Source organism: Oncorhynchus nerka, linkage group LG4, assembly GCF_034236695.1.
Source record: "Oncorhynchus nerka isolate Pitt River linkage group LG4, Oner_Uvic_2.0, whole genome shotgun sequence".
NCBI classification, from domain to species: domain Eukaryota; kingdom Metazoa; phylum Chordata; class Actinopteri; order Salmoniformes; family Salmonidae; genus Oncorhynchus; species Oncorhynchus nerka.
Window position 1 is genome coordinate 53,238,952 of NC_088399.1, and position 12,874 is coordinate 53,251,825.

Here is a 12,874-nt window from a genome sequence, read left to right on the forward strand (position 1 = left end):
ATCATGCAGACACGTACCCTGGAGAAACATTATGCAGACACGTACCCTGGAGAAACATTATGCAGACACGTACCCTGGAGAAACATCATGCAGACACGTACGCTGGAGAAACATCATGCTTACATGTACCCTGGAGAAACACCATGCAGACATGTTCCCTGGAGAAACATCATGCAGACACTGGAGAAGCATTATGCCCTGGAGAAACATTATGCAGACATTATGCAGACACGTACCCTGGAGAAACATCATGCAGACACGTACCCTGGAGAAACATCATGCTTACATGTACCCTGGAGAAACACCATGCAGACATGTTCCCTGGAGAAACATCATGCAGACACGTACCCTGGAGAAACATTATGCAGACACGTACCCTGGAGAAACACCATGCAGACATGTTCCCTGGAGAAACATCATGCTTACATGTACCCTGGAGAAGCATTATGGAGACACGTACCCTGGAGAAACATCATGCTTACATGTACCCTGGAGAAACACCATGCAGACACGTTCCCTGGAGTAACACCATGCAGACATGTTCCCTGGAGAAACACCATGCAGACATGTTCCCTGGAGAAACACCATGCAGACACGTACCCTGGAGAATCACCATGCAGACATGTACTCTGGAGAAACACCATGCAGACACGTTCCCTGGAGAAACACCATGCAGACACGTTCCCTGGAGTAACACCATGCAGACATGTTCCCTGGAGAAACACCATGCAGACATGTTCCCTGGAGAAACACCATGCAGACACGTTCCCTGGAGAAACACCATGCAGACACGTACCCTGGAGAAACACCATGCAGACATGTACCCTGGAGAAACACCATGCAAACATGTGCCCTAGAGAAACACCATGCAGACACACACACAGTAGACCAGGACATCCTGGTAAACAGTGTAATTTGTTACTGAGTTTACTATCCTGGCTAAATAAATACATGAAAATATGAATAGCCAACGCACATGCTCGTTCTCTAATTATTTTACTCCTTCCCCTCCTCCTTAGGTGATGCCCATCCTCAAGATCCTGTATCATGTGGAAGACAGGAACTCTCATCACGTCTACATGGCCCTCATCATCCTCCTCATCCTCACTGAGGAAGATACCTTCAATAGGTCCATACATGAGGTGGTGAGTACTGACCCCTCACTCTAACCCTCACCATCCTCCTCATCCTCACTGAGGACGATACCTTCAACAGATCAATATGTGAAGGGGTGAGTAGTATCCCTGATTGATTTGAGCCCTGAAAATGTACTCCAGTGTCACACACAAATGATGCACACCAGTAATTGCACTCCTATGACAGAAGGGACACAGCCCTGCAAACAACATGTGTTCCCTTTCAGTACATTCTGGTTATAGACGTCTGAGACATTTCTCTGTATGAGGTATGATTTCTCAAACATCAGGACATGTGCCATTTCAGATAAGAATAGTACATTCTATGATAGGCACTTTCTCCCCATCTCCCTCTGTGTATTTCAGTCTTCATTTTTTCTTCCTACTCAGCTTGTCAATGAATTCGCCGTGTGTTTGAACAGAGAGCCTTTAAACCACTTAGGACACGGTGCTTGACGCCATTCTGCTCTTCCATTACATTTCAGTTGTGTGAATCATTTTTGACATTTTAAAGTCATTCCTCTCTTTCTCTGTACGTGCGGAGCCTATCGAGTTTCAGTCTACTGGCTGGGCTGCATATGAATTTGTCTCTGTCTGAGTCCCAAATGGCACTATCCCCCATATAGTGCACTACTTCTCACCAGGGCCCATAGGGCTCTGGTCAAAAGTAGTGCACTATATAGAGAATATTGTGTCATTTGGGAACCCTGTTTGACTGCAGCAGGAAATCCTAAAGCCTAGACTGTAGCTGCCAGCAGACTTCTCTCTGAGTCTCTATGTTTTGAATGAAAATACATTTCACATTGGTCTCTTTGCTGTTGACATGTAATTTCCAGCAGTTCTAGGTTCAATGTAAACCAACCACAGTCAGGCCAGCTCTCAATATTCAGATAGGTGTTTTTCATCATAGAAAAATCAATGCAGAAGTACTTTAATGCTGTTGTGGTGTTTTGGGGCTGTGAGTTGAGCCTGAGATTAGACTGCCATGTTGGTCTATGTTTTGTCCATCAGTTGCTGATGGTTGTCACCCAGTGCCTAAGGTGCTGTGTCACTGTGACTCCATTTAGTGTCTCCAGATCCAGGTGGATGGACTCGGATCATGTATTACTACACACATCACAGCTAGGCTTCTACAACCTCTGTTGCATTTGATAGTGCAGACGTGACCATGGCGCAGCCTAGTCAATTTCACAAATGATCTCTTTGAAGTCTAAGTCTGTGATAGTTTGACAGTACAGAATAGGTCTTTAAATTAGTGCATTATTCTATTTCTGCATGTTAGTGAAAAAGAAGGTGCAATCTCAAATGCATTATTTAATGTGTAATTGTGTGTGTGTCTAGATTGCTTTTTCAGAATCTATATCCTTCCCCAACATAAAGTAAGGCCAAACTTTAAGACATCCTGTCCTGCCAACCGTTACCGAGACTTACTTACTTCTGACATGAAGTGCTGTTACCGTGGTCGCTAAGCACCCTGGAAACACAAGGTTGACAACCAGAAGTAATAGGCCTACTGTAGTAATGGAAAAATAGTCGAGCCATCAAGTTGCATGAAACACTTACAGTAAATATCTTGTTTAGGAGAGAGGGGGAGAGGATTTTGATATTTGTGTTTTACAGAGAAAAAAGTTATTTGTGATCGAAACGGTGATAGCTACTGCTGGCGGTGCTCTAATTTTCTAAGTACCGGTGTTTCTACTTTATTCATTTAGAAGTGGCGCGCCACTGCTAAATTGTTGCCGCCACACCAAACATTATTATTATTATTATTATTATTTATTTTTTGGGCATAGAAAAACTGTCCGTGTAAAGCTGAAATGACTAAAACCAGACCAAGTTTGTATAAAATTTAATTGACCTATATGTTTTATATATTTGAGAACTAGAAATCGACTAAATAAAAGCTAAAACAATGAAACAAATAAAATAAAACTATGAATTTAGGAGTACTTTTGCCATGGCTGGCTTACCGATCGGGCACGCAGGGCACATGCCCAGGGGCCCAATTGATTTTGTTATAATGTTTGATCATAAGAACACAGAATTAGCCATGGCAAAATGCAACATTTTCTCACCGCTCCATGGAAAACATTTATAAAATTGCAGGAAAGTAGTCCCTTTTTGATCCAGAAAAAAAACCTTGCTCATTGCTAATAGCACACCTGCCTGATAATATGGTATGGTCCCATATATAAGCTATGGTAAAAAGTCAGCCCTAAAAAATACCCCGGGGGGCATGCTGCTGTGGACCCCCCCGCCTCTCCCTCCACGACCTTTGCCACCACTGCTAAATTTTTTAATTAAATGCTGAGTAGTTACTCACTCTCCCACCCTCCCTCTTTCCCTCTTTCTCTTTCTCCCTCTCTCGCTCAAACTCCCTCTCTCCCAGGTATTAAAAAACATAACTTGGTATTCAGAGCGTTCATTAACAGAAATGTCCCTGGGTAGTCTACTCATCCTAGTGGTCATACGCACCATCCAGTTCAATATGACACGGACCAGGGTGAGTACACACACACACACACACACACACACACACACACAAAAAAAAAAAAAAATCTCAACATACACTTTGTTTACCCTCTCCTAGCTTTGTTTTCTCCCAAGATCGTCTCAATGGAATTCCAGGTAGGTCAATACACGTCTCTCATTTCCTCTCTTCCAGGATAAGTACCTGCACACCAACTGCCTGGCTGCCCTGGCCAATATGTCTGCCCAGTTCCGCTGCCTACACCAGTATGCAGCCCAGCGCATCATCAGGTGAGGCTACAGCTCCGTCCTCCGTAGAACTATTGCTGACTGTCAACACAGACACTGGTATGGCCAATGCTTGTTAATGGGTATTGATATGATCTCAACTCGAACTAAAGCCTACTGGTAGATTAAAAATTGTAGAGGTTTAGCAGGTCTGTGCAGCACCTTCTGGTGTAGATATTCCAGGGTTGTGTTTTGTGCTGAGTGGGAAAGACCACCTATCTTCTTAGCTACTGATGTTGCAGCGTTCCCTCACCAAGGCAGTAGAGGCGGAGAAAAACAAAGGTTGGATTGATCGTCCTCATCAGAGAGGATTTAAATGAGTCATTTGATTATGCTTTTGTTTTCTTCCTTGACTCATGGCCTACAGTACCTTCTGTACTAAAGTCTGCCACTATTCAGTCACAAACATTACCATAAAAAAATACGTTTTTCTTTTTATAAGGTCTACCATAGAGGGCCAACCCTTGCCAAATCACCACACCAGTATGCAAGCATTAGCATGGATTGATTCACAACACATAATTTCAACATTTCCATAACAACTGTGTAAAATGGCTAAAATAGTTGATCGTTATATTGGCCGATTATCACATTCCAATCCATTTCTTGCAGATTGACGCAGTGCTTCCAGATTGAAAACAGTGTTTTTAGGTCGGCGGTTTGGAAGTGTAGCTAGTTAAGTTCGACATAAAATGACTATCATTATATTGGCAGATTATTGCATTACAATTACAATTTGCAACGCACTGATTTCAGATTGAAACCATGTTTTTAGATTGGTGGATTGGAAGTACAGATGGGTTACACATTTCCCTTGGTGCCAGTGACCATGTTGGTTTGGTGCATGACGGAATTAAAGACAAGCACATATAAAGTATAAGGTCAACATTTTAAGGGTAATAATTGTGCATATTTATTCTGTTTTGTAAATTATCCTGTAGGGTGGAGTGGTAGTATTTTATATGGTGATTATTTGATGTGTGATTGAGTTAGTGATTGAGTTTGGCTTCTCTGAATGCCTTGACGACTTGATACATAGCAACAGATTCCAGATTGCCTTGGTAGCTTTATTAAGCACACAAACAAGCTTAGACAAACACATGTATAAGAAAACACACTCACTCAGTCACACGAACACTTACTCCACCCTGATGATGGAATAAAGTTGCTGGTCATAATAAGACACATAGTTAGTGGGAAAGTGCTTGGAATTACGTGCTTTGTGTTTATTTTGACTTTCTTTTACTCTCTTTTTATTTTTAAAACAATTGATATTAGATATTTCACTGGATGTACAGATTAAATTTATGCCAACGTCTTCGTCAGCTGCAGCCTTTGTAATGATGTAGCCTAGGTCTATTGCTCATCTCGTGGCTCATCACATATTAGACCACTTGGCTAGCTGTCATAGATCTGTGGTTGGCTCTCAATAAAGACATCACGTCTTCTGGTTGTGTATTCTGGCTTTGAAGCAGTCAGTCAGTCAAGGAAGGTAATGGTTATGACTCCAAGCTGTTGAGAGGGAGGAGATTTCTCATGACTCTGTGGTTAGAAGTTAACTATATGAATGAATGGGAATGTGAAGGGCTTGCCCAGTGACTCACCCAGATCATTGTTCCAGATGAGCCCTGGTTAGGAGCACACACTCCACTGGTCATACATTCTAACACACATACATGCACACATACTCCCTTTCAATGTTCACCCAGAACGACCAGACAAGTGCATGGCCTCTCCTCTTCCTCTCATCAATTCATTCAGGATCATTTAATGCTGTACGTGACCACGGAGAAATGGAAACAGAAATGCACACACACACACTCCTTCGTGTTTTATTATTACTAAGAGAGTAGCCGAGCTGACACAGTCTTTCTTCAAATTGTATTAGTCACATGCGCCCAATACAACAGGTGTAGACCTTACAGTGAGATGCTTACTTACGAGCCCCTAACCAACAATGCAGTTAAAAATAAATAAAAAACGACTAAGAATAAGAAATAAAAGTAAGGTTTGGGATGTGGTGGTGGAGGGGAAGGTAATAGTAGTTCCTACACTGATTTGCTTGTGCATCTCTGCATCTCAGCCCCATTGCAGATGCCTCCAGATCTTGCCTCCTCTCCTCTACATCATCTCTCTACACGTTTACAATTGAGTCATTTAGCAGACGATTTTATCCAGTGCGACTTATAGGAACAATTAGGGTTAAGTGCCTTGCTCAAGGGCACATCGACAGATTAGTTACCTAGTCAGCTTGGGGATTTGAACCTGCTACATTTCGGTTACTGGCCCAGAGCTACCTGCCGCCCTACATGTATCTAATTTCACAAACAAAGTAGAAAATACTACTGTGTTGTATAAGAGCATGTGAAGTATATCTAGAACGCCAAGCCTCAGGCAAAGCATTGGTTATAATTTTACATTTTAGTCATTTAGCAGACACTTTTATTCAGAGCGACTTGAGTGTATAAGTATTTTCATGCTTTTTCCTACTGGCCCCCCATGGGAATCGAACCCACAACCCTGGCTACACAGGACTGCTACATGAACAGTCAGTGTCGTAAAGGAAAGTTATTCCAATGATTTTACTGCATGCTCAAGGCTTAAGTCAATGTTAGATTTTCTTTAACTGTCAAGTGAGAATAGTTTGCTGGAGTCAAACACAAATTCCAATCCTTCATTACTTTTGGCTGTTATCAGTTATTATTCTGGGATGTCTGTTGAGCTATAATATTAAACAAACTGACAATCAGTGATGGCTTCTCTTTTGCCTCTTTTTGAACCCCTTTGTCACCTTTCTGACCGTAACCCAAACATACTCTGCTAAAGTATTTTACGTTTTTTTTTTTTTGCAAAATTGGAGAAAACAAATTATTTTATGTATTTTTTGTCCTTTTTTTCCTCCTCCCCTTTTCTTTCAGCTGTGCCAGCCTCCACATGCGGAGATACTTGTATGTTCTGGACAATATGTATTTCCCCCACGTTGCAGTCGCCACAAACACTGGCTGGTTCACCGCGTGCGACGCACTAGGACAGGAGCTTGTGCTCGCTCATTCTCAAGTCCTATGCTTCCAGGTTATAACCAGACTCTAAGACTACTAGTCTTTTGCTGCCCTCTCTTCCTGCTTCTTTTACATTTTTTTATTATCTTTCTGTCCTACTGAGCACAGCATCATTTGTATTGCATCTTTGCATGCTGGAATGATTCACGGATAGTGGACTCGCTGAATGGATCCAAAATGACCCCCTATTCTCTAGTGCCCTACCTTTGACAAAGATACATTCTACACATGCATGTTCTTTGTAAAGCCGTGTCTGTCAATCGGTGGCGGTCAGTGCCATTTAAGATGAGTGAGGAAAAAAATTATACTGTATTACAGCATATTGGATGACAGTCATTTCATATTCCATTCACCCAGTTCAATGTAACAGCAATATTTTTAGGCTACTACACGATACTCAAATGTTCCTATGCCTATCACGAGGTTGCTACAACCATGCCTATGAATGAAAGTTTACAACATAGGTGCATACAGGTCGAGAGAAATTGTTGGTGTCATTTTATCCCTCCTTGCACACTCTTGCCTGCATCTAGCTGATCTATGGTGTAACTATTAGTCGAACAGTTGCAAACAAGAGTTTCTATTTGACAAATTCTGGTATGTTTATCGCCATTTAATTCCATTTGCTTCCATTTAAGAATCGTTTTTCAACAGAATCGGTGGTGTGAATACACCCTTGATAACACATAAACACAGTTCACTTTCATACCAACCACGTTGTATTCCTTCTCGCATCGATGCGATTTTCTCCTCTCACCTTTTTTCCCTTCACTTGTGGACTTCAATGCACAACACATCAGCTGTGTAACCAGGCGAAAAAACCTTTCCAAGCCAATCCATATCATAACCACTACACACAACCTACATCGTTGTCACCATATTATATAAAGTAATGTCATAGTCAACATAGCTAATAGAACTAAAGTGTTAGTAAACCAGCTACAATCATGCAGTAACGTTAGTGTACAATTTAGCACTTAAACTGGTGGGCCCCGGTGGCAATACATTTGTAAAAATCAAAACCTTACCTTGACTTGGAAGAGTTCCAGTGTTGTGTTGGATAGTCTTAGCCAGTTAGCTAACATAGCATCCCTCTGTTTGAGCATGGTGTTTGAGGTGGCTAAACTAGCCAGCTGCATTTGCTAGCTAAGTAAGTGAAAATAAAAGTGAGGGGGAAAAATGACCATCTCTGTCTATCTTGCTTCTCCATTTTGGAAGAAATGTATTTGTTCAAAACTGTTCAACTATTTTCTTTCTCTCTCTTTGAGTCAACTACTCACCACATTTTATGCACTGCAGTGCTAGCTAGCTGTAGCTTATGTTTTCAGTGCTAGATTAATTCTCTGATCCTTTGATTGGGTGGACAAAATATCAGTTCATGCTTCAAGAGCTATAATAGGCTGGGGGACGTCCTCCGGAAGTTGTTATAATTACCGAGTTAAGTCTATGGAAGGTGGTGAGAACCATGAGCCTCATAGGTTATGTATGGAAGTAAATGTACCCAGAACCTAGCTGTCCTCAGGCTACAACATGTAGCTACCCTACAGAGTGCTGCTGAGACTACTGTAGACCTTAATTGCAAAACAGTGTGTTTTAATCAATTATTTGGTGACGTGAAAATATTTAGTATAGTTTTATCTAAAAAGGATCAGTTATATATTTTTTTAAACTATTTTTAATTTAATGAAATTCACTGAGGATGGTCCTCCCCTTTCTCCTCTGATGAGCCTCCACTGCTGCCTGTGCTGTAGACTAGGGTTTTGCAGTCAGTGTGGCAGAGTCTTTGTGCTGGTGGGGATCACCAGGTGTGCCTCTCAGTCTTATTAATACCATGGTTACAAAAGACGCCATATAATCTTAGTTACCCTATAGACAGACTCAGACACAGGCATCTTAGCCAGCACTGGTAATCATATCTCAATACACTTTTTAGTACCTCAATCACCCCACATAAAGCCAATGATAAATGGACTCTGTGACGTGCATCAGATGAATGGTGCTGACATGTGTAGCAGGTGTACATCTCAGCTCAGTACTGCATTTATCTGGCTAGGTTATTTGTGCAACAATTTGGGAGATTCTCTCCTATTTGGTCTAGCTATATGTTTTTTTTGGGCCCTAGTCTGCTGATGTGAGAGAGAGAGAGAAAGCAAGTGTGTGTGCGTGCATGTGTGTGTGCGTGCGTGTGTGTAGGTGAGCGTGTGCGCGCTGCTCACCGGTGGCCAGGCAATTTGGCTCTCTCTCAGTAGGTCAATCTGACACAGCTTCCAGGCACTGTGTCTAGACTAGACATGAACAATTGAACAGGTTGCCATGCCACTGATGCCAAAACAATAGTGTATGGCAGCTAGCACCCTGCCCTGTCAATCAATTAGTAACAAAGTGTGCCCCCTCCATCTCACCACCTTTATAAAAAGGCCATGGCTGTGGATAAGACTTTTCCCTGATCTTTTTTTCCCCTCAGACCTAAGGACCCGAAGCTTCTGCTCGTGTGCTGATCACGTTCTCTGCATTTGTTTATTCTCTACTTTACACAATCTCTGCTCTACTCGTAGAGAACAGGCTACTCAGGCTCGTTTAATAAAGTTAGATCAAAGCACACACACTTGCAACATCCGCAGAGTACGACCCTGCCTCACACAGGAAGCGGCGCAGGTCCTAATCCAGGTACTTGTCATCTCCCGTCTGGATTACTGCAACTCGCTGTTGGCTGGGCTCCCTGCCTGTGCCATTAAACCCCTACAACTCATCTCATCCACCTTCCCAAGTTCTCTCACGTCACCCCGCTCCTCCGCTCTCTCCACTGGCTTCCAGTTGAAGCTCAGATCCGCTACAAGACCATGGTGCTGGCCTACGGAGCTGTGAGGGGAACGGCACCTCAGTACCTCCAGACTCTGATCAGGCCCTACACCCAAACAAGGGCACTGCGTTCATCCACCTCTGGCCTGCTCGCCTCCCTACCACTGAGGAAGTACAGTTCCCGCTCAGCCCAGTCAAAACTGTTCGCTGCTCTGGCCCCCCAATGGTGGAACAAACTCCCTCACGACGCCAGGACAGCGGAGTCAATCACCACCTTCCGGAGACACCTGAAACCCCACCTCTTTAAGGAATACCTAGGATAGGATAAAGTAATCCCTCTCACCCCCCCCCCTTAAAAGATTTAGATGCACTACTGTTCCACTTGATGTCATAAGGTGAATGCACCAATTTGTAAGTCGCTCTGGATAAGAGCGTCTGCTAAATGACTTAAATGTAAATGTAAGCAGAAATAAAGGCAGATCACATAATGATAGTATTCTACATAACAAACCGAATATAGTAGCATAGTATAATGTTACTGCAAGACAAAAACACCACGTAATTTCTCTCTTGTGGCCAAATTCAACAATGCGCGCCACTAGGCAAGATACACAGGTAGACTATGCTATAGTTTTAACACCATCTGCTCTAAAATTTGCTCAATTTACAAGATCATTCAACTCATGAAACTGATTGAGATGAAATGGTTGGTATGCAGATGCTGCATGGACATTTCACCGGTAAAACCTGAAGAATTATGTAAATAAACACTTTGCCAGAACGTGATCTGCACATGTGCAGAAACTTCAAGGCCTTTAGTCCAGGAAAAAACAGGTCCGGGAGAAGCCATATCTGCAGCCACTCCCATTTAAAAAAAACACAGAGACCTCATAACAAAGGATGTTTGTTCCCCTTCAGTTTTTCCCCTTAGGTTTTCAAAGAGGACAAAGCTTCAGAGCATGCCCAGACGTTAAATTAACTGAATAAACAATCCCAGATCTCAGTCAAAGCCAGCATAGTGTGTCTATGATTTGGAAACAACAAAAACAAAACTGAGCATGCCCATATCTCATTCATTTTACCAAGTGTGTCTGTTATGTTTTGGAATCAACAAAAACACACACGCCATGTAAAAGCCCCAATTAAATACTATATTTTTTTATATGATATACCCAAGTGTGTATGTTTTAGAATCAACAATTAAGCAATAGTACACGAGGCTATGTGTTATGACATTTTTATCATGGCTGTGATGTGGTCATATCCGCGAGGCGAAGCTGATTGGTGTAGTCCACCACAGCCATGATAAAAATGTCATAACACATGGCCTCGAGTGTACTATTGCTTTTATACAATGGGTTACCTGCATTAAAAATTAGATTATTTCCCAAACTATCAATTTTGAAACAAAAACATGATGCTACATTCACTAACACTGGTTGTCAAGTGACATTTTAGGCGGTCTCTAGTCGTTAGTTATTTTCGTATTGACTGCCATGTAAAGCAAAATTTCCCAAATGCTGGTTGATAGTTCCAGAACATTGGTTTCTAGGGACGCTGTCCATGGTTCTGAAAACAGTGCACATCTGGTCTATGCATAGGAAAATGTTATGTCAGATGGAAACATTGTAGGGGCGCTGTCCATGGAGCTGAAAACGGCGCTGAAACATTGTAGCAAAGACATTGATACAGCATATCAGAATAGAATCCACAATGACACTTTTTTTCAGATGTTCACAGCATCGACAGCTATTTATTCGTGATACACATTGAAATGCATATTTCCATTCAGTACTTGTCTAATGCGGGGACTCAAGCGTAGCTGGCCACCTTTTCTCAGGAACAACTGCCTTGTTGTCGCACGTAGCTGTTAGGATGTTACTCCATCTCCTTCTGTTATCCGTGGACGGCTTCCAATAGCTCCTAAGAGAGCTTTCAGCCCTGCGCCCGTACACATACTCTGGCCTCCAGACCTGCATCGGAGAGCTGCTGGATGGCAGTTGTCCTGATGCAGTGTTTGGTATACCTATGGGATGTGCCAGCCTCAGAGAGAGAGCGAGCAATTAATAATGACAATATGACAATGATTCTATTCATGTTTATTATATTCATATACTGTATAGCAGCCTAGCTATTTGAACAAAATGTTATACCTTGCACAGACGGGGCAGCATTGATGAAAGAGTGTTGAGTCCCATTGGCTCTATGGTATACCACATGTTGTCGTCATCAGAGAGATTTTGTCTGGGGTGTAGATAAAAGGCTGGGGCATGTTCAGGTAATTTCGTGATTTTTCTAGCGATCAAGCAAAGCTCTTTCCCTAGGTTTTCATACATGCAGCCACAACTATTCTCTCGGTCTCTTTCCATGGGATTTTTGTGGTTCTTGGATTCTTCATTGAAACTCAGTGTTGCCTATCTCGATCCATTTTTGTCCTCTTTTATTACGAATGAGTCTGGCTTCAGTTTGCGATTTCCTTTGTTGCCTCTTTGGCCAAAAGCAACTGCAAATCAAACCACACCTTATTCAGTAATCCTCTAGGGGTGGCGGGGCTCAAGGCTTCGGATTTAGGTCCTGCTGTGTTATAGCTGGGTGTTGGCTGGTTCTGTCCCTGCCCTCCCTTCTCAGCTGTTTTATGATACCAGCAAAGACATTGTTTGCTTTCAGGAACTCAGTTTCTCTCATCAGGCACCAAGGCCGGCTCAGTGGAGGCTCATTTAAGTGGCAGTGTAGGCCTGCCTGCAGTCCAGCAATGCTGCTGATTCTATATCAGTCTCCTTTAGCAGTCCTTGCGGTGGCATAAAAACTCAGGAGAATATTACCCTTCTCCTGTTTTGAAACAGTTGCCAGATCGATGTTTATCCCCTTCTCTGACAGCCATTTCAGAAAGCACTTCACTGACTGACCTTCATGTCTTAAAGTAATGATGGACTGTCATTTCTCTTTGCTTATTTGAGCTGTTATTGCCATACTATGGACTTACTAAGGCAATCTTCTGTATACCACCCCTACCTTGTCACAACACAACTGATTGACTCAAATGGATTAAAAAGGAAACAAATTCCACAAATTAACTTTTAACAAGGTACACCTGTTAATTGAAATGTGTTCCAGGTGACTACC

At 42.4% G+C, this 12,874-nt stretch overlaps 1 protein-coding gene across 6 annotated transcripts in view; it reads left to right on the forward strand.

Moving 5' to 3' along the window:
- Positions 1-12,874, forward strand: part of LOC115127624 (dymeclin-like) — a 165,507-nt gene that overhangs the window by 88,858 nt on the left and 63,775 nt on the right. For all 6 annotated transcript variants that reach the window (XM_029657241.2, XM_029657247.2, XM_029657252.2 and 3 more), the window contains 3 exons: positions 1,020-1,145; positions 3,526-3,639; positions 3,802-3,896. In XM_029657241.2, coding sequence (XP_029513101.2) covers positions 1,020-1,145; positions 3,526-3,639; positions 3,802-3,896 — 335 coding nt within the window. The remainder of the gene's footprint in view (positions 1-1,019; positions 1,146-3,525; positions 3,640-3,801; positions 3,897-12,874) is intronic.